The sequence below is a fragment of the Cariama cristata genome, unplaced genomic scaffold, assembly GCF_000690535.1.
Source record: "Cariama cristata isolate BGI_N322 unplaced genomic scaffold, ASM69053v1 scaffold8229, whole genome shotgun sequence".
Taxonomy (NCBI): Eukaryota; Metazoa; Chordata; class Aves; order Cariamiformes; family Cariamidae; genus Cariama; species Cariama cristata.
Window position 1 is genome coordinate 701 of NW_009637348.1, and position 22,774 is coordinate 23,474.

Here is a 22,774-nt window from a genome sequence, read left to right on the forward strand (position 1 = left end):
TTTTTTTTAATGTGTAAGCAATAAAGCTTAGTCTCAGGAGAGGAATTTAGCTGGTACATTTAGCTCGTATAGCCTCCAGGATGAGGCAGTTTTAAAAGAGCTTGTTATGCTATGAGAAAACAGGTATGTGAGGCATAATTAGCAAGAGAGTGCTGACTGCACAGTTGCACATGAAAGATATTTCTCACGATCCATTAAAATTGTTGAAACTTGGCATGTACAATTTAGCTGGCTTAAAAGTCCTGTCATCCAATTACACATTCAGTAGATTCGCAGTGTGCATAAAACCACAATGTCCACTTACATTTACAGAATCTTTCTGTGGAAAATACTCTGGGTTTTTAGCTAGCAACTTTGATGCAAAGTAAATACCATTTTTAAAACAGTCTGTTACTTTAGGAAAGTGTGCTGCAGTATAAGCAAGTTCAAATCTAGTTCAGTGTCGGCTGTATCAGCATCGACCATGTTGTAAAGTCACCATTGTAGTTTAAGTCGCCATGTACTACACTTTACAGCTGTCTACAGAAATAAATGTATTTGTATAAATGCTTTTTACAGGATTTTTCAACCTCAACAGTTGCAGGGGCTAGATCCAGGTTTGTGGTACCTGCCAACTTGCTGGCAGTAGTAGTCTACCCAGGCAAATGAAAGAATTACATGTGAAAGTAACAGCCAGTAAGTACGGCTTGCCCTTTTCCCTGCTATTGAAAATAGCAATGTCCTGAAAGAGTCCTTTCACCGCTACAGGACAGAGCAGTGGCTGCTGGCGCAGGCTGCTCACGTTTTTCTAGTTTGCCAACTGCTTCAAAATGTTGCTTCTCATCACAGACCCTCTGCCACTGGTAGAAGAAATAATACTGTAAATTCTGCAAGTTTTTCTTTAGTGTAACAAACATCTTACCTATTTCTTCTTCAAGACCAATGAAGGAATCATTAGACAACTTTGCTTCTGCTAAGATCTTCAGGAGTGTCCCTGGTGGTGTTTGTTTCCACTGCTTCCTGTTTTCCGGGTTGTCTTCAGGCAGAATAGCATGGTCAGCTGAAGAACAGCAAGGTTCTCAGGTCACTAAAGCATGACTGTAGCTTGGCACTGTCTTTTGTCAGATTCAGACTTTCTAGTCTTGACACTGATTTCTTCTTTTGCGGTAAAGCTGGAACCTATATTTTTTTTTTTTTCCTTTGTGGAATACTCCTGAATTTTTAAGTATCTGATCTGATCGATAATGTAGAGAAAAAATAGTTTGCACTATTTGTCACTAAAAATTTTGAATATCAGTTTTAATGCTCAAGTAACTGCTTATTAAGCCTAGAACAGACAGCTGCAGCTTCATTGAGCAGTCCTTGCTCTCAAACTTGTTGGCTTCTTGGGGCTGAAAAAGCTTCAGAGAAGTTCCTGTTTCTTTTGTACCCTATGCTCTTTCATCTAAGGCAGAATGCACAAGAAGTGGCATATTAATAATATTCTGCTTTGTCTTCACCGTCCATGCAAACACTTCAGGTAATTTCTGTGTATATCTGGGGTGCTGGGAGCATGCTGGAATGCTGGAAGAGCTCCTTGTTTGCAGCAACCAGTCACTGGAGATACGTGGCTGCCTGGGAATATATGCACTGGTACTGTAAGAAACCTAGCAATTAGCCTCTTCTGAAATGGAGCACCACCACAGCCACACCTGTGTGAACACGCACTTGTGACTGTGTAACAACACTAGTGTGTGGAGTGGGAAACCAGATCTCCACCACACTTTGGGATGGTGTTGGCAACTGACTGTCCTAGTTCTTGTGTGTCATCAACTCAAGGCCTGAGAAAGTGGCGTTGATTAGTTGCATAGATGTTGTTACCCAAGCCACAGAGTGATTCATAAAATGCAGCCCTCTTAATATGTATGAACAGCACCACAGGACTGCAATATTAAGACAGAGGGGAAAATGACGACTGCACTCTATGGTTTAACACATACGATAACCTCAGCTATTATGAAGTCCTGCAATTAAAAGACTGCCAGATCATGTGAACATTCTGGTATGGAGTTGTTTTGGCAAAGGTCTGTAAGTAGTCTGGCTGAATTTTAGCAGCTCCCTACTTTCACTGAAAAACAAAACTTTCTTACCAAGTTCATTTTCAGCCATAGTAGGACATACAGATGTGACATCAGCATCAGCTAAAAAATTCGTTAGTGTCTGAGGGGCTCCAGCTTGCCAATGTTTTCTGTTTTCTTTCATATCATCTATGTCATCAGACTCTAAGGGGAAGAAAAAGAGGAGGCAAAGTTATGTCATTTTTTCTAAGTAGATTTCAGTGTGATTATAATATTATATGATATAAGGAGAGAGCTCATCAGATAAACTTGGTATAGCCTGGAGTTACTGAATTTACCTAACTCCTATGTAATTTTCAGGATTAATACTCAGCATTGCATTTCCCCAAGAAATACCTGTTTGGTATCCAGATAGGTCTTCCAAAGCTCTGTCCATATGATCTTCATAAACTTCCACCAATTTCTCCTTAAGATTCTCACCATCCACAAAAGTTAAAGTCTCATTGAGTTTATCTAGTACCTGAAAAAAACAATAGGTTACTCTGGAAAGAGAAAACAAATATGGTACAATAACTAATCACTTCTCATTTTACTGTGTTTGCCAGCCATTCTTATGTATGCACAGGAAAATCGTGTAACAAAAAGTGAAGCAGCAGAACTCAAAAGTCACATTGTGATTTGTGTATCAGAGGGCTGCATGGGGCTCTAGAGATGTGAAACGACAGAATGACAAAATAGTGCTTTATAAATTAAGAATATGTACACTAGAAAGAAATTATATTTTTGATGTTGCAGTTACAAATACTGTTAAAAATTCTAATATACTAATAAATCTTAATAGGTAGCTATTACATGTCAATCAGCCACAAATGTCATTTTAATAAATGAAATCATATAATGTTGTCTGTAGCATCACTTCCACTTTTTCTAAATAACAGCTGGTTCATCACAGTATTATTCTTGCTCTGTGATACAATACTAGTGAAAAGAAACAGAAATGTACTAAAACAATTTACAAATCAAATTTGGCATTTGCAGGCTAACTCAATTTTGAGATGAGTTCTTCCCCTCAAGCCCAATTTACTAAATTTAAATATCTGCACTCCGTCTTTTAACACGTGGAAGATTGACCCAGATATCATCCAATTTTCTTCTAAGCAATTATCCTCTTGAAGAAGGTCAGATATATGGAATACGTCAACAAATCCTCAACAGGAAGATTCATTATAACAAAGGTAGAGGATGATGGTAATGTCATGGTTTCAGATTACTAATGTAAATGCTTTGAATGTAACTACAATGTACCTCTGCTTCTTGAATGCTGTCTTCCTCAGGAACACATACATCTAAATTAATTTCAAACTTTACTCCTCCCTAAAGAAAATTCACATACTTCATTAATTTATTTTATTAAATAAAAATATTTAATTAAATATACACAGTTCATATGGAACTACAAACTTGAAAATTATTCTTCTATTGAAAATAACTTTCATTTAACAATATTTTTCTTCTATGTAACAATATTTTTCTTCTATGTAAAGTTGAACAAACTGGACAAAAATAGACTTCTCTAAATATATAGTTTATGGATATTTTCAAATGATTGCATCCACTTTTGATTTTAAGGAAAGGTGTCTTTGATAATCATTTAATTCAAATCCTTGCAATGCACAGAGTTCGTTCTTACAGCTGGTTCTCAACCAAGATTAAAATTTGAATACTGTACTGCTTCTGTGCAGTATGTCACAAAAGACCTTTAGTCCACTTCACAATGATCTTATGGTCAGAAACCTTCCTGATATCTTACATGCATTTCCATTCAATTCCCATCCCCTTCTACAATTTAAAAAGCACTATAGAGAATAATGGTTTATAACAAAATGTTAAAAAATTAGCAGCCTGACTTGAGTTCACTTAAACTTTGAGTAAACATGAGTTCCTATACACTACTACCCATGCAGGTAGGGATTAATTACTATCTGGGAATATCTAAAAAGAGTCTCCCTCAAATGATCAGAAAAGTTCATTTATTTTCTTAGTGATTCTGTCTTCTCATATAAACTTTTAATAAACAGTAGACCAGAACTATTAATTGACTCTCAAATAACTTGATTTTCAGAGCTACTGTGATAACAAAGTCATTTGAAATGTACCGACATAAGAAGAAAATGGAAAACAAATACAACAATAAGGATGGATACCTTTGTGTTACGTTTCTTTTCTAAGATTTTTTGGTCTTGCCTATCCTGGAGTCTGACTTGTTTAAAGTTTTCTTCCATGTCCTGGAAGGAGAAAAAAACCCTGACTTTAAAATACAGTCTTTGGAACCAGAGTATGTGTATACCCCGTAAGAAAAGATTTGTTTAAGTAGTAAACGTACTCACTGATTTACTTGTGTATATATCTGTAAGAATATTCCATTCGTTGCCTTATTTAGACTCTAATACTAAAAGACACTATAATTCTGGCTTATTTGGCAAAAAGAAAAATAGGAAACTTTGCATAAAGTGCAAACCTCAGTTTTTCAAAAACCTATGTTTGGAGGATACAGTACTGTGTCAAGAAATAAATAATACATTGTCTATTTTTTATGATCATATGCAAGATTACTTAGACTGATTTCATTCTGGAAAACTTTGCAAGTGATGAAAATCAAGATTATAATGGAAACCTATGCCTTTAGAAAGTATAGCCATGTTTCATATTATTTTGTTTTCTGGTAACACCTAAAAAATATTTAGTTACTCCTTTTCATATTCCTATGACCTATGTTAGAACCTGTCAGATAAAAGCAAAGTAAATAATTCTATGCAGCTGCTTCAGTGATCTGCGGCAACTAGGGCATGTCCTCAACCGCAGGTGAAACCACAACAATTCACAGATTTTACTTTTTAAAAATATCTATGCAGTTCCTCCAGTAGATGGAGTAGCCATGAACTAAGGTGACATCAAGCAGGTGCAAAATCTAGTGTTTCTTTTTCGTTGTCATGTATTTCCCATTAAATCACTGGGAATATAATTTCTGGCCTATCAAAGCTCTGGCTGCCTATAATCTACTTTATCCCGTCAAGTGATGTGTGAATTCATCTTAATAAAAGCCAGATCCAGGACCTGAGAAAATCATAGAAGAGAATCATACTAATATTGTCAGGTTTGGCCAAAGTTCCAGCTGCAATAGGGTAGCAACATCTGCCACCAGTTTATGTGGAAGTTTGCCTCTTGCTACAGAACAGTGCAGGAAGTCCTACACCACATGAGGCAAATCCTGACTGAAGAATCCTAGTAGCTAGAAGAGGGCTGGTTTCCCTTCAGAATAGACTGGGAATTTGCACACTGAGATTAAATTGCACAATTTGAGGTTTTCATTCATTTCACTCAAAGAAAACTGGACTTGCCTCAGAACTCCACGTGGTCTGGAAACCTCATCTGGTGTTCACAATGCCAATATTGCAATGTAAAAGTGGAACAATTTTGAAACTCCATTCTAGTAGCTGCTTTGGTAGCATGTGATGAGAAAGAAATGAAGGAGTATTGTAGCTGGAAAGTTCTGGCTCTGCCTCTTCCTCCCGCTTCTCTCAAATTTTTGTTTAAGTAAGGACTCCACATAAAACTGGATTCTAACTTCCCACACAGTGCTACTCTGGGCTATCATGAATTGCTATATCTTCTGCATAATTCTCATAAAGATTTGCACTGTGAGTGGCTTCTTTACTTCACTCAGAAAGCAAGGAAAAGAAACATACCACAAAAAGAAATCAAGTAAAAGTACATCATAGTATTTACAGATGAAAAAGAATTACCAAAACAAATCAAGACTCAGCCAAAGAAACTTTCCAGGCTCTTCATGAAGGGAACCTAGGGAGACTTTCACATACGGTGCAAGCATCAGGTGAGATTTAAGCTTTACTGTTTTTGAGATTTGTCACAGAAAGTGAATCAAAGACCATGCAAGACTTGCATAAAAAGTTCTGTTTAGACTAGGAGATGGTACTGGTACCTGAAGTGATTCTTCCCCTGTTCCAGCTGTATCCTTGGTTTCTGACTGGTCCTCAGCTTTCCTTTGCCTCACAAGATACGTTTTGTCTTCTATTTTTTGTTTCTCCTAGGGAACATTTTTATAAAATGTTCATTTCAATTTCTAATGAACTGTACTAGCTTAAAAAAAGAAAAAGGAAATATGACTGTGAGTATGTTTGAATGTTGTTACCTGGAGTAGTCCTGCTCTAAATCTGAATTCTTTTATATCACTGTGGTATTCTTCCCGAATCTTCTGCAATTGTTTCAGGTACTCCTATTAAGAAACAGTAAGGTAGAATACATATGCATTAGAAATACATACAGAAATAGCACTAGGAAAACAAAATATTGTATGGCTATCAAACTGTGTGTATATAAGAAAAAGTGTCCTTTAGTGCCAATTTTAAAGATTGCTTGATACTTCCTATTAGAGGATTTTGGAGTTATAACTCTTCCAGACTTTAACCTTTCTGAAGTTTTCCAGACTCTTTCATGCTAGCATTTCTGTAGAATTATATCTAAAACAGCTAATTCCAAGAATAACCCAAGAACCGTGTGACTAATGATGCTAACGTTGCAAACCAAAAATAGAGGACTGGAAATTAAGAGGATAAAAAATTATGTAATATTTATTGTATTGCAACCTGCTCCCCAAAATGAAACAAAACCTGGTAATCTTTTATTGGAGAAGCTTCAACATTCCTATGGTTTGGAGCAAAAACTTCAAATTTGGCCAAAATATAATTTTTGTGTTGAGGACATCCCTGTTACTGTTTATATGAGAGTGTATCCCAATTTGCCCATGTTACAAATAGATAAATCTGTAAAATTTCTTTTTTAGTCATAATTAGTACAGACTTTGTGGTACTGAACAGCAACAGTCTCTGAAAATGTGTACGTGATGAGTATGTTCTTATTCCAAAGTCTGATCATTATGTAAAAGTTAATATATTCATATTTATTCTGGCTGGTTTTTTACAAATCAGAGATAGAAAGATTAAATGTATTTACACATGTTCACATAAGAAAGAAGTATCAGTTTGTTTTCTCTGTCATCCAAAAGCAAAACCAGAAAAGTATATTGTTTCTATGTGAAATAATCTCCAAAAGTCACAACATACTAGGGAAGTAGTATGCATCGTATAGTATTATATCGTATTCTAAATGTCATAGTATGACTTATGAACAATGAATATACATATATGAATAATGCATGTATGACTCTTTCCTCTGATTTGTAAATGAGAGGATCTATTGTCCTCCAACATTAGTTTGTTCAGTGATGTAAATCCTCTAATCTCAGCAGAAGTGAAATCAAAATCAAGACCGTGGTTTATGAAATGGTTATGGACATCAGCTTTTGTGCAAATCTTCACCACTTTATGTAAGATGGAATCAGATGAAAACAGCTTATATTATCCCAGTGGTCAGATGGAAAATAATCAGTTCTTATGTAAAGAATACTACTGTCAAGGAGTGTAAGAAGACAGCTTTAAGCAGCTAAAGAAGATATTTCATTTACCTGTTCTTTCATTTCATTCTTTCTAGACATCTCCTGCTGATGGTTTTTAAGATGCTCTTCCTTTATTTTCTGCCGCTCTATTTGGTCATGATATGGGTCAGCAGAGGATGGTCGCAGTCCCTATGGATGTACAGATAAATCCCAGTGCAAAGGCATTTTCATTTAGAATTCTTTCCTTCAGTGCTCACTAAATTCACTCTCCTTGTTCCACTGAAGAGTGCAGTAAGACAAGTGTATATTTTTGGACGAAAATGTTACAGTAGAATTTTACATTGCTACCATTTTGTATTAGAAAATAAAACCTTGAGATGAGCTTTGTGGAGCAGATCAACGAATTCACTAGAGCAGAACTTTCTACCTGTCAGTGTTACAGTTTGCTGTTGTTAAAAAGACATCAGTTCATCTTTCAGGTTTTCTTTCATTTTCTGAACAAATTAGATTTTATTACATGATTCAGTATTTACTTACCAGCTGTTTTTCCACTTTAATCTTGTACTGTTGGGCTTCAAAACGCCTTTGAAGATATTCTGCAGGCCTGAGAAGAAAGTAATGTTCATACACTACATTTTATTTCACAGACTCTGCTATCTTCTGCACAAATAATTCTCTATTGGTTCTATCACATATGAGAAACAGAGCTCTCTTTGTATTACATGAATATATGAATATGGATAAAATATATATAAATATGGCACAACAGTAAAATAACAAAAAGAAAACATATCCACTTTAGGCATTCCCCTTCCTATTACTTCACTTACATTAGCCTTCTGAAGAGTGCAGCAAAGTCCTTCTCCACCTTTTATTTGATAAATGGTATGTGAAAGTATTAGTGAAAATAAAGTTGGTTTTCCTGATCCTCAAAATGAGTGAAAATTGTCAGAATAGAGGTTGTATATTCAACAACTTTTCTATTTCCTTTCTCCTCTGTGCCAAATTCTAATGCCCTAACTTTGTATTTAAGTAGTTTTGCGGTTTCTAAACATTTATCTCTTTTTTTTAGTATAAAATAACCAGCAGTCACTTGTAAGCTCCCTGATTTCTATTTATTTCATTTCCTACCTTCAGAATCCACTTGTGCCCTAGGAAGACAAACTGAATTGACTTTGTTCTTAAATAAGGCACTAGAAACTCAGCAGACAAGATGTTCTAAAGCTGATGATCCTTAACCAAAACATTCTAAACACTGTCATCATTGAATGAAAATTAATGATTCAGTCAACCTTAAAGGAAGGATTCAGAAGTAGGCAGTATTCAAAATTCCTTACCTTCCTTTCTCAAGTTTTTCAAAGCTCAGCCACACCTAAAATGGCAAATCATGGAATGGACAGGCAATCTCTAAACTAAAAAAAAATGGTTGTACCTTTACTTTGAAAGAGAAAGGCTTCGAAGTAAACAAGCTGCTGGAGAAAGGGTCTTTGTATCTGAAACTAAAATATAAGCTCTGCAGGAAAAAAAAAGTTTTCATGGCCTGCCTCCCACTCTGTTCCCTCAAGTGGAGAACTGCTTTTGGACTTTATATCATTCTGATCCTGGTGGGAAGGAAAGACAGTGTTTATTCTTGATATAATCAGAAAGTCTACAAAAAGCCTGTGTTTTACTTCTCATCCAATAAAATGCTGAGATCTGGGAGACATTTTGACAATGAAATGTCAAACATCAGGACAATACATTCAGAAGGAACTTCTGGATAGACAGGAACAGCAGTTATGTTGTTGTCCAATAAACATAAGTAAAAAAATTATCGAAGACCAAGCAGAGAAGGAATTATACTGAATGAGCCATGTCCAGTGTTACCTAATCAGGAAGGCTGATAACTCAAAACATGCATGACAGTTCACCACTAATGAATAGAGTGAGAAAAGTTTACCAGTCAGGTGGTGGGGGTGGAGGTGCAACTTGTCCTTTTAGTTTATAGTATTCCTCAACTCTTTGACTGACATGAGGAAGGTCATAATGTGCATTAGCTTTCCTCTGCAAGTTGTCAAGCTTATCATAGTAATGACCGTAATGGCTATGTACTCTATTTTCTGGCCTTTCTGCCATCTTAAATCTGGAGGTCTGCGGCTGAAAATATAACAAAGGATGTTAATTTACCTGTTCTCATTTGTATCAGTACAAGTTTGAATTAACTTTCTATCCTTCTCCCCAGTCTGAGTTGCATGGTAATATAGGCTGTCTACAGTATAGTTAGTGTAAATTTTCCAAATCCTTTCACATATAACCCAGAAACTTCCTAACTTCTCAGGGCTTATGTAATCTTACCATTGTCTTTTCCTTTTCCCCTGTTCCATCAACTCCTGTCACTAAACAGTAGCCCATATTGTTGTGCGAGTCAATCACCAAGGGGCTTTGTACTGTGTAGTGTCATTGCCCTAGAGTCACTTCATTGTTCTGAAGCCTGAAACACTGAATTAATTCCAAGAGAGTCTTATTTTGACATGTGAGGGCAGGGGAAACCTGAGATGTAGTTTTGGGCAGTATATGCATTGACTGCTGCTTTTAGGGGAGCACTGTGCTACTTCATTTCACGATCTCTCTGATTATGCAGGAGCTTGCCTTTCATTTCTCAAAGTCCTTACTGTGATGAAACATCCTGGTATTTCCACTTTGTGACAAGACTGTCTTTTCCATTTTTTGTAAGAACAATGGAGAGAAGGTGATCATCTAGCTGCCATTGCATGATAAAAGTGTGCTAAGACATTCACAAACTTTTCCATGTTGGGAGACTGTATGGTGTATGAGAAAAATACTGAATTTTGCTTATTTTCTTACATAAATTAAAAAGCATCTAAGTATCCCTTCCACAGATGGTAAAGACATTAACTATTCCTCCCTAGTTTCCTTCTTAGAAACACTGAAAATAGGGTCACCTACCTATGGTATAGTCCAAATTATAATAGAATATATATTCATATCTATATAAGAAGAAAATTTTCCACTGTTGATAATGTTCCCAAGGAAGAGATAACCTCAAAAAGTGTTTATCTTGTCCCTCACTGAAATAAGTTTTACAGTATGGTATCCAGAAGTATGGCAATCCCAAGCAATAGGGAGAACAAATCAGGCCATCTAAACAAATGTTAAGAGGACTGAGAACTTTGCCCACTAAAGCAGGCGCCCTGGTGACACAGGCCATGGAAAAGGCTGAGGTACTGAATGCCTGCTTTGCCTCAGGCTTTACTAGCAAGATCGGCCTTCAGGAATCTCAGGCCCCTGGGACCAGGGGGGAAGCCTGGAGCAAGGAAGATGTACCTTTGGTGGAAAAGGATCAGGATAGAGAATATATAAGCAGACTGGATTGATGGGATGCACCCCAGGGGTCAATATTGGGCCCCATCCCGTTCAGCATCTTCACTAATGATCTGGATGATGAGGGAGAGTCGCGCAGAGTGCACCCTCTAAGTTTGTTGATAACACCAGATTAGGCGGAGTGGCTGATACAACAGAGGGTTGTGCTGCCATCCAGAGGGATCTCAACAGGCTGGAGAAATGGGATGAGAAGAACTTCATGGAGTTCAACAACCAGAAGTGCAAAGTCCTACACTGTGCACTAGTACATGCTGGGGGCCACTCAGCATGGAAAGCAGCTTGGCAGAAAAGGATCTGGGGGTCCTGGTGGACACCAAGTTGACCATTAGCCAATAATGTGCCCTTGCTGCAGAGAAGGTGAATGATATCCTGGGCTGCATTAGACAAAGTATTCCCAGCAGGTCAAGGGAGATGATCCTTCCCCTCTACTCAGCAGTGGTGAGCCATACCTGGAGTGCTGTGTCCAATTCTGAGTTCCCCAGTACAAGAGAGATATGGATGTATTGAAAGAGTCCAATGAAGGGCCACAAAGGTGATTAAGGGACTGGAGCACTTCTCATACGAGGAAAGGCTGAAAAAGCTCAGACTGTTCAGCCTAGAGAAGGCTCAGAGGGATCTTATCAATGTATACCTGAGGGGCAGGTGCAAAGAGGACGGAGCCAGGCTCTTTCCAGTGGTGCCCAGTGACAGGACCAGAGGCAATGGGAACAAACTGAAACACAGGAGGTTCCCTCTGAACATCAGGAAACACTTTTCCACTGTGAGGGTGACCAAGCACTGGCACAAGTTGCCCAGAGAGGTTGTGGAGTCTCCGTCCTTGGAGATATTCAAAAGCTGTCTGGACACGGTCCTGGGCGACCAGCTCTAGATGACCCTGCTTGAGCAGGGGCACGGACAAGGTGAGGTGCAGAGGTCCCTCCTAACCTCAACCGTTCTGTAATTCTGTGAATCCCAAAGCAACACGTTCAAATTATGACACTATGCAAGAATCCCTGCAACCGTGCAAACTGTTTGCTTCATTTGGATGCTGAATGCAGGAACTTTCCCGATGTTAATATTAACAGCATGTCTCATAGATCAAAACACCATGGACAAAATCATGCCTTTGATTACAGCAGTGCACAGTGAAAGGAAAATTAACCTTCCCAACTTAATCCATCTCTTGATTTGCATTGGATATGCACAAATGTAGCTATGAGGAAAACTAAGTTCTATATTCTGCATGGAGCCAGTATTATCCATATGCAGTGTAAGTGACTGCTTGATGGATGCAGTTCTGGGAACTCCACATTCCCTACCATCAGTTAATCTACCATAACTGCAGTGTGCAACTACTGCTGGGAGCTCCCAGATCCTAAATGTGCTTTGCTCTGTGTTCAGCACCCAAGGCAGTACTATGTGCTCTGGAGATAAACATAAAAGGTATGAAGTGATGCCAAGTAAGAGGCTGGACACAGCATACAGTTGATATCCAGCCTGAGGAAAGAAGGAGGTGGAAAATGAGTGAGGGACACAAGTGGCTGTGAAGAACTGGGGCTTTCTGCTGTAGGGTTTGATCCCAGTTTGTTGTAATAAGTATCTGAGACAAGGGCAGCAGGTGCTAGTTGTTTTGTCCATGAATGGGCTCTCAGAAGGGCTGAGGTAAGAGGATCAGTGTATTTGCTTCTGTAGCAAAAATGCAAACACAGAGTTTATTTGCCTTTGTGCAAATATAAATGCAAAGCACGCCTGAGTCCTTTTGTTACAAAGGACCATACTGAAGCAGCCTAAATTCAGTCTTTCCCACTTAGGCTTTCTAAAACACCTCTTCTGAGGCTTCAGGAGTGCTTAACTGTCTCTACTGACTTAGTGTAGGCATTAAGCTAAATTTAAAACATCTTAATGAGGCCTTTTAAAGGGTCTTTTCTAAAAGCAGGAATTTGCCTTCTAAAGATGATTAAATATTACGAGAATGCGGACGCACAGTACCTGAAGAATAGGCTGTTGCCCTCTTGAAGGAAGTTTCCATTCGTTTCGTTGAAATAATTCCTGTTTCTTGACAGGCACCACCATTCCAGATTCTGGAGAAGCTTGGTCCTGGACTCTCCTTTTTTGAAGTTTATACGCTTTTTAACAATAAAAGATTAAAAGGTTACATTCTGTGCTCTCTATGTGATTAGTGATCATGTAGTTGCAAACCATAGTAGGGTGCATACACCTAACAATGACAGGTTGGGCTAACAAACACTCCTTACATCCCTTCATCATCATCACCATCATCACCATACTTCACACTTCCGAGGAATTCTGCCTTTCATTCTTAGAATGACATGCTTTTGAAAACATGATTTGTCACATCATGTAAAGTGGATCTTACTGATTAGTTTTGCAAAGCACACTGAATAAACAGGAGAACTCTATAAACTAGAATGCTGATTTCATGCTAGTACCAAGAGCAGAAAACAGGAGGTCTGATTCTTAGGCTCAGATTTCACTGCAAGCCAGGAGTCTACCTGCTTAGGCATTCCCTTTCTAAACCTAGCCCTCGGTATTCTACAAATCGCTAGACAATGTTGTAATACTTGTGAAATTTGGAAACAAGAGCTGAAAAGTGAAAAATTTACCTTATCAGTTCGCCTCGCAGGAGAATAAAAGTACACACCATTCCAGTTTGGTCAGTCAGTATTTTGCAAATACCCTAGCTGCAATAATGAAAAGTAGTGTCCTTGCTAAGATTAAGTAGTTTCTAAGTGAGTTTTAAATCTTTCCTGAATAATGACTGTGAGAGTATCGTGTCTGGGAGATAAAATATAAGAAAATTATGAGTATATGACCATACATATTTTTTTAAATGTCTAAGTGATTTAGGTGTTCAGGTGCTTCTGTCCAAATTGCATTAGTCCTAAAGGCAGATAAATCTCATTGAAAGTAATTTCCAAAATAACATGGGTTCCTACACTACTGAAGAACTTTTTTTGGGAAAAAAACTAAAAGTCTGTAGTGTAGTTAAGTAACTACATAGGTTTATTTTCACAAATCTGTTTAAACTACTTTAATACTTCCAAAGATAAATTTAAGGAATAATTATGATATACTGAAGAATATAAAATTAGGAAAAGGTTATGCTGCCAGAAACATGCCAGATGTTCAGCAGTTCATAGAGATACCAATTAGTCTCATTCATGTTTTCTAAGAATGTGCATACATAATCTGATCTATCAATGAGCACTAAATGCAAATAGAGTTCATTGTCTCTCACAATTTAATCTAATTTATAATATTTTGTAAAATACCATGAAGCACATTTTGCAAGATTTTTGCATTTTTGCACACAGCTTGGCAAAATTACGTAAGGATGTTTTTCATGTGACAGACCTAAACTGCATCTAGACCAAAGCCTCCCAGTTTTGTAAATTCTGCTCTTAAAAGAATTAAGAGTAATGTTTCCTATGGCAGCTTTTCTAGCTGGACGTTGCTAATAAGCTGGTCCTAAAGTTGTCTTTTCATGAACAGGACAGCGATGCACTATCTGGGGTGAATGTTTCTGCTGTTGCAGTTCTCTCCTCTTTTTATTTTTATCTTTGTGTGAAACTCTTGCATTCAAATGTGCAATAAGGACTGCTGGAGAAAGTTGCAGACATAACATATATCAAAACTAACAAATGCTAGTGTAGAACTAATGTTAAATAATGTTATTTTCATTACCTTGTATCACCTTGGCTCCAGACTGTGATGCTGAAGGCCTTTTTCTATGTATCACAGTGTCACTGAGTTCTTCCTGTTTTATCTATAAGAAAAAAGGTATCTGATAGAACTATTTATACTACTTTGACATATATTTTTTCTCTCAGCAAGCAGCAGTACAGGCACTTACCTCAGGGGGCAAATACCTGAGAACGAGCTTCTGCAAGAAGGGCTTCCTTAAAATAGAACTGATAGATGGTCGATCTCTTGGAGATATTTTAAACAACTGGGAAATTAATATCCTCAGATCATATGAATAGTTGGGAGATACTGGGCGAAAATGTCCTCTGCAAATCTTCAGCACCAGCTGGTGCAAACTATCGCCTTCAAACTTAATCAATGAAAACAGTAAAAAGAGGACAGTAAGTACTGCTGGTTGGAAATGATGGACTAGACACCCAACTTGAAAAAAGGTACTTGCTGATAGAAGCCTTGCGCTATGCAATCTCTTCACAAATCTTTTCTTGCTAACCATAGTTTGCTGTGGAAAACTAATATAACCACTTTCTGATTGTATTTTCTGGTTACATTCTCCTTGCATGACTTACGAGGTCCAATAGCTTTTGTACCTGGAAGAGTTTTATTCATACTCTACTGTCATATAGTAACACAGAAGCAATTTTTCCAGAATGAAACCTCATTTATTTTGCCAAAAGCTGTTCAACAGAGACCTGCACACATACTGTCTTCACAGTGTTCACCTTCAAAACTTCACTCCAAACAACTTAGCCTCTGTGTTCTGCGTTCTCTCAGGAACCAAGGTACAATCCTGATTTTTCACAACTGATGCCACTCAAATAAATCAGCACTCTCAGTTCAGCAGATCTCTTAACAGGCCAGCATCAATATAGTTTTTAGGGCCTTAGACAGGCAAAAATAACTTTGAAAGAAAGTTCTTTCTAAAATTACCATTTTGTTTATGTGGCTATTTTGAAGGTGGTGTAGCCAAAATTTGCCTTAGCTTCACTTGCATGTCCTGTCTACATGAGCATCAAGTCCCTGCCTTCAAATTAAAAAAATGGGCAGCAATACGGAATAAAATCTAATATTCATAAGAAGTAATATTAACGTTTTCTCACTTTGTGAAATCTGAAATTTTCCTCAGCAGTACCCCCTTGCTCTCAGCTCAGCACAATTGCTCTCCCTATCAGTACTGCTCTGCCTCTTCCCACATCCAAACTCAGCAAAAGGTCAAGTTCTGCTGGGCCCAGGAATCTGATCCTTTTCCTGTTGTCGGGATTAGTCTCTGCTGTGTTCTCTTCTCCACATAATACTCACAGGCTGCGGATTATCCGAGGCTCAGATCAATCTGAGACAACACAGCTTCCTGAAGATGCTATATCTCAGTTATTTTCTGACATGAATGTGCTTCCAGACAAAACGAAACCTTTACGAAAATGCTCTGTGGACTCAAACTGCTTTCTGAGGCAATGTGGGTTTCAAACTCTTTAGTAAGTATAGATCAGTATTTTCAAACAGAAGTGAGTAACATTATACATCTAAAGCCTAACCTTCAAGTTTGGCTTTAATTCTTTCCATTGTTCATCTGCCTTTTGAAAAAGTTTAGTATGTATTAAAGAGTATATATATGTTCGATGTGTGTATACACACATACATATATAAATTGTAGAAATACAATTAATACATTGTAATTTAGTCTGCACAAAACAGACAATACGAAAAATAAAACACTAGCAGTCATTCTTTAATATCAATAAATAAGCTGAAAATAATTCTAGCAGCTATCTATGAATACTATTATTACTACAGTTTTTCCAGGCTGTCCACTATCTCTTTAAATAATATGATAATGATCTGATTCTACAGTACTTACAGGATGCTTTAGTGCACATAGCTCATAAAGCACACAGCCAAGAGACCAAATATCTCTGTGAATAAAAAGTAATTAAAGTTTCAGGGAAAAGACTATAATATTTTCATGCATGTAATCAGTACCTCTTCTCAGGTCTCAAATTTATTAATATTATTCCATCACAGATTAATATTGGTACAGCTTTTAATTTTTCTTAAAATGCACTGAAAGAACAACTAGAAATTTCTTTTTAGTTGTGGCACCCATGTTTCTATGATACCTAACTAGGTACTATCGTTATCACTGGAAAAGACACACGACATAAAGAAAGCCTACTTAATATTCCTAGCAGGATGAAGGGCAAAGCTACCTCCGGCTGACTTGACAGTTAAGGAGACAATAAGGAATAGCACCTTAGAGCTGAGATGCTGGTCTGGCCTCCAGAGCATTTGGTGTTGATCACATCCCACAGACAGAGAAGGAGGTCTAGCCAACTCAGCTCCTGACTTTTCAGTGCTTTTCATCTGGTATTTTGTGTTAAGCCTGAGTGAGCCTTTACAATTCTCTGACCTATTTGTCTTTCCTGCAGGTGGCTACTGCAAAGTTGCAGAACTGCGAACCTAGCAGCTTTCGTTTTCGTGTATTTTTATACATCACACATGAATGTATCAAAAATTCATAAACTTGGAACTGAAAAGATCTATAATTGCATTGGGTATTACATGTTGGAAACAGCGAGAAATTTAGTATTTGATGGAGAACCAGACAAAGCAAAGGAAAAAAACCTATTTTACATTTCACGCCACTACTAATAAGGAGTATTAAAAAAGAATGAGATTAAGCCTCAAGTTTAAAGTACAAGAAATTTTATAAAAACAAAAAATATAGTTATGTTAAGCCTGTAGATGAATCACAACAAATTCATGATTTCTATACTCTGGACACTGTGAGTCAAAATACAACTGACAGTGCTGTACAGTATAAGACAGTTGTTGTATACGATTCATGCACCTGATTATTGTACACAGTAATACAAAACTTCACAAAGAGTGACACATGTGAAATTCCCAGTGCCCTGCAGTAATACTGATTTAAACCATGGTATTACTAAAATAAGTTCTCTCCTGCCTGCATGCCCTCATGCACAAGCATTTGAAGGAAAGACAGAGACTTACGTTTTATTGTTATATGGTCGATTTTCACAGATCTCAGGTGACAGATAATAGGGGGTCCCTACACAGGTATGGGCAAACTCCATAGTGCTAATGAAACACAATGAACAAAAAGGCTTACACACTGAAAAAGTTTACATTCAAACAAACTAGAGGCTTCTCTGCCCCAGGTGAAAAGCCCATGGGGACATTATTTCTGCTCTCCAAATAGCTGAATAATGGAACACTCCAAGAAATACTAAAGTATTTCCCAGTTCTGTGTAAAAATGACCAACTATTTTAATAGTGGAGAGTGTTTGCACTTCAACAGAAAGCACAAGAATTGTTTTTTCCCCACTTCTCACCAGCATTGTAATCAACATTTTCAAGGAACATTTATCATTAACACAGAATTCTGAAAGCTGTCAAAGACACTGCAAAATATTAGAAGTGTCCAACATATTCATTGAAATAAGAATATGGGCGGTGGTAGTCAGTCATGCAAGCCAGAAACAGTGGAAGGAGGAAGCGCTGTCCAGAAACTAAAGGAGGAGTAAATGAATTCTAGTTTCATCTTCGGTGGCGACTTGTGAAGGTGTAGCCAAATAGCACCAGTTGAATTCATTTCCCTTGCTTTTAGTTATCTACTCTGTGGATGTCCTCAAGAGTCACTGGGAAGTCAGTGGAGAGAAACAGGTACTCACAGAATGTGACTCTTCTCACTCTATACTACATACAGCCCATGTAATCTCTGTCAAGGGCCCATTGGATTGGCTTTGGATTTAGGCCTGTGAAACCTTGCAAGTTCAGTGGTGCATCAGAGCTAGGAAGTCTTGCTGAGAGTTGGAGTCTCTCGGATTAGCATGTTTGGGTAGTACCTTGGTCCAAGTCTGCTCATCTCCAGGGATATGCCATGTCACCTCTCTAGCTGCAGTCTCTGCCAGCTCTCCTACCTTTGCGGTGTGTTCCTTTGTGGAGCATAGACCTACTCTCAATGCCTCAACTCTCCACATGTAAACTATTTACCCAGGAAGTGCCTACCATCAGAAGTGTTCTGGGGATAATTGCCTTAAGGATTTAAGGATTCCTCCTAAACAGCAGAATAGTACATAGCAGATAGGAAGTAAACCTCAGAATTTGAATGTCCAAGTACAGACATTTTAGAGAGCATTTATTAGGCTTATATAACAAAGCAACTGGAGCTTGATAGTACTTTTCCTCATGTAACAAGTGAATTAAGATTCTCAGGGTCTCTTTTCCTCCTCCCCTAGGGTATACGTAGGCATTTTCATGTCTGTTCTCCAAAATGCAAGATAGTGTCCAACACTTTTACTTGCAGTTAGGTGTCTGTGGCACCTCTGGCACTCAGACTTAGACTTGAGTAAATTGTCTATGTTGGCTGAAGTTATCTGTTCTGTTTACTGATGCTGTGTAGACAGAAATGTGGTTAAACTTACCCTAACTTAATTTAGGGATAGTAAAAGTTTTAACAAGTGAATTGCAGCAGGTGGAGTACAAAGCAACTGAGAAGGACTGATACTAGAGGGACAATCTGGAAAATTATCAACAGAGGAAATTACCTTTCCACACAATATCTAATTAAATTGTGGACCTTTGTTGCCACAATATCCTGCCGAGGTCAAAGACGATCAAGCAGCTCAAAAAGAGATCAAATTCAAGCATTGTCCTGTTGTTGTTACCATGTTTTGACCACACCAGAAAGCACCCTCCTAGACAACTTCTGGCCACTATTCAGGATAGGCCAAGCCTGCCCCCAAAGTCAGTGAAAGTAAGGCCACTCTCTTTGGGAGGACCGTTTAGCCACATGAATGCTGTGCCATGCTATTTACTCTCAGGCCCAGAGAGTGGGTTCTGGCCCCATTTTAAAAATTACTACAGGGACAGTCTTGGAGGATATACAAAGAAAATATGGACAAACTCTTTTCTCATACTCTTAAACGCTCTTCACTTTCTTTTTTATGAGGCACCAGAAGTGATTCTCAATGGCTGCAAGAGCAGGAGCTGTGCCTCCAGAATCTCTTTATGTCAGTACCACAGAGAATAGGGAAGGACTGGGGCTTCCCCACCCTATGTCCCATACATAACAGAAATCCAGTTACTAGGCTAGATACATCTGTGGTTTCATGTACGATGGCACGTTTTAGGATTACAGACAAAAATGTAGTGTCAGATCGTTTGTATCACAGACCTCTTGAACAGACACAATCCACGAACAATTTGCACATTCAGGTTGCATTCTGAACTTTCATAAACAGTCCTATTTAGACATGTAGGTCACAGTCTAATTAAAATGGTGCTTACCTGTTCAATTGTCTTGCTATGCCGAAGTCCCCAAGCTTTGCTACCTTTCCATTGTTGCTAAGAAAAATGTTCTGCAAATAAAACCAAAACTGGTATGCAAAAATGAAACATGGCAGAGCTTCTTAAGCATATTTTTTACAAGACAAAATCACCCCCTCTCCAGTACCAGTTTTACTACCTGTGCTTTTACATCTCTGTGTAAAATCTTCTTGTCATGAATATACTTCAAACCCAAGGAGATCTGCACAAACCAACTCAGAATCTGCAGTGAAAGTTAAAGGGAACAGATATCTATAAATTTGCGTGACTCTAATGTCCAATGGGGCATCTTACTGAACTATATAAAATACGGACAACAACAAAATCTAAAATATGTAAAGCATGTACAATGTAAAATAGTAAAAAATAATATTTTAAAAATTAATGCTGTAGACTTTTCCTTTCCTTTTTTAGTGCCATCATAAACCTAAATGGAAATGGATACCTGCTCCACTTTCCTTATCCCCATCAAGTATGCACTGACTGTGACAGGACGAGTACTTGAACAATGACTGAAGAATCACATCAAAGACAGTAAGAATACTAGACCTTTGTTTAGAAATGAGTGAGCTCAAGTAACAACTAAGACAGAATTGGGAAGCGTCTTCTTAATCCTCAGTGATGGAAGTCATACCACCCAGTTATAATATTTGTAGTCTTACTGAATGTGGTCCAGAAAAAAAGAATGAAGGACTGAAATGTGGTGAAAGAAGGGAGCTATGAAGAAACTTGCATAATAAATAAGCACACAGGCTTATCCTTTATCTTTGACTCAGTACAGCTCTTAAGCATATATTTAACTTCAAATATACATGTGTTTTATTAAATAAGGGCCTTTGGACTTAATTCAGAAACAAAAGTACAATGTGCTTATATGCTTCTCTATTTAGGAAAATTGATGGTCCGGAAAAACTTCAATTCAAGTAATAATCTTCTATTTAGTAATGTTTCACATTAAGCACATGATTTCCTGAATAGGGCTGATGCCACAAATGAGCCTTTCTTAGGCATACATTTGAAAAATATAAAGATATTTTAACAACATTATGTTAAATCGGGCAATTTGCTTTCCTTTCTTGATTGGCAGATGTATCTTTAGTTTCTACAATCCATTCTTCTGTCTGTACTTCCTTTGCCTTTCTTTGGATATGTATTATTCTGTCTTGTTGTCAAGGGGGTTGTGTTGGTTCTCTCTTTTGTGTTCTCATGATCTGTGGTTTTGTCTTTTGTCTTTATTTTCTCTCATGTTCTCTCTACCTCTAGTATGACTCCCAATAGGATCTCAAAATTCATTATTACTGAACCAGTAATTCACTTCCAACTGACTTCTACACTGAGGAGTTCCTCTTTTACTACTAAAGCAAAAAGAAAAGTCACAATACTTTTTTTTTTCAAATTTTATGCTTTAGAGTATATTTCCACTAACAGGCTGGATACTATCTATCTAGTTTCTAGGTAAATTTTCATTGTACCTGCAAAAGTAGAAGACTATGCATGATTAAATAACCTCAGAGTTCAGTACACTGAGTCCAATACATAAGAGAAAATTTCCTTCAGAAAGCTAAGAGTAAAAAGATAAAGGAATAAGTAAGGAACAGTGGGAAATTCTGCTTCTTTGAACTGCAATACCTATCATACTCACTTATTTACAAAATAAATGTGAACATGGTCCAAAAGCAGTCAGATGTCTGGGCTTGTTTCTCTGTGCTGTTTAACAACTTACATGGCATCAGAGAAGTCTTGATGCAAATGAAATGAATGAGAGATTTACCACTGACTCCAGTATAAAGCAGGATATGCCATGATGCAAATAGCATAAACAAATTAAGAATTCTTAATATATACCCCCATGTTTCTAAAACACCATTTCAAAGAAAGTCTTTATGACATAGTAGGTATACTACTGATACAAAGAAAAAGTGCAGCCACAATGGAAGGAGCAAAGGGGCGGAAGGGCGATAAAAATGGCATCAAAATATTGCTAATGAATTAATTTAAGATCTTAAAGTAGTGTAAAAAGCAAACCCTGAACTCCCATTAAAATTATCGAAGTTTCTTTAAAACGGTCAATTATTTTAACAGGCCAGAAAAGAAACAGTAGCTAGTACTAGATAATTCAAACCATGCGTTTTACATAATATGTCCTTTCCTCTAAAGATAACTTCTTTCACCTGGTCCTCGTCAAACAGCACTCCATGCTGCATATTTATCCGCTTCATTAAATCTCCACCATCACAGTATTCCATCACAATATATAGCTTGTTCTTTTCTGAAAGGAAAAATATAATTTTTCTTTTATTCCTTTATTACTCATTAATACAGCAATAAATTCTTTTTATTTTACATGGTCCTTCTTTCAAAAGGGAGCAGTTAATCCTCTACCTACTCCTCCATTTCAGACAGTAACGGAGAAAAAAAATGGATACTTCCAGTGAAACCTGATGCAAAACTAAGACATGAAAATACATTTAAATGGCGATTCACCAAAACATTAAATACATGAGAAAACCCTCAAGAGACCACACTGATAGAAAGACAGATGTTCTTACAGGCAATGCTTAGCAGAATGCTTTGTAGGTAGGATTGTTCCCTAATAATAACTAAGTATACAGTTAGACTTGGAGAAAAGGTTAAAAAGCAGACAGTGTCTAAACAGTAGAAATAAACAGCTGAGGCTACTTAATATGGAAAACTTGCCCTATTCTTACCTCTGTGGGGTCCAGAAGACTACTAGATTTACGTGTCCCTTAAAACATTTACAGCCCTGATCACAGAAAACAATTTGAACACAAGCTGTAACTATAGCATTCATTACATAAGGCATTGCTTATGACAA

The 22,774-nt window shown here is 37.5% G+C and overlaps 1 protein-coding gene across 1 annotated transcript in view; it reads right to left on the reverse strand.

The window, feature by feature from the left end:
• Nucleotides 1-901: 901 nt before the first annotated feature.
• The window catches only part of NEK5 (NIMA-related kinase 5), a gene marked incomplete at its 3' end in the record, with an annotated part of 24,414 nt that continues 2,541 nt past the window's right edge, over nucleotides 902-22,774 (reverse strand). Inside the window, exons 3-20 of the mRNA XM_009708289.1 lie at nucleotides 22,110-22,207; nucleotides 20,078-20,161; nucleotides 19,900-19,970; nucleotides 17,602-17,688; nucleotides 16,448-16,502; nucleotides 14,744-14,944; nucleotides 14,575-14,647; nucleotides 12,859-12,995; nucleotides 9,449-9,645; nucleotides 8,047-8,113; nucleotides 7,579-7,698; nucleotides 6,247-6,330; nucleotides 6,037-6,141; nucleotides 4,241-4,321; nucleotides 3,342-3,410; nucleotides 2,433-2,556; nucleotides 2,109-2,240; nucleotides 902-1,039 (exon numbers count right to left, since the gene is read on the reverse strand). Coding sequence (XP_009706591.1) covers nucleotides 902-1,039; nucleotides 2,109-2,240; nucleotides 2,433-2,556; nucleotides 3,342-3,410; nucleotides 4,241-4,321; nucleotides 6,037-6,141; nucleotides 6,247-6,330; nucleotides 7,579-7,698; nucleotides 8,047-8,113; nucleotides 9,449-9,645; nucleotides 12,859-12,995; nucleotides 14,575-14,647; nucleotides 14,744-14,944; nucleotides 16,448-16,502; nucleotides 17,602-17,688; nucleotides 19,900-19,970; nucleotides 20,078-20,161; nucleotides 22,110-22,207 — 1,923 coding nt within the window. The remainder of the gene's footprint in view (nucleotides 1,040-2,108; nucleotides 2,241-2,432; nucleotides 2,557-3,341; nucleotides 3,411-4,240; nucleotides 4,322-6,036; nucleotides 6,142-6,246; nucleotides 6,331-7,578; nucleotides 7,699-8,046; nucleotides 8,114-9,448; nucleotides 9,646-12,858; nucleotides 12,996-14,574; nucleotides 14,648-14,743; nucleotides 14,945-16,447; nucleotides 16,503-17,601; nucleotides 17,689-19,899; nucleotides 19,971-20,077; nucleotides 20,162-22,109; nucleotides 22,208-22,774) is intronic.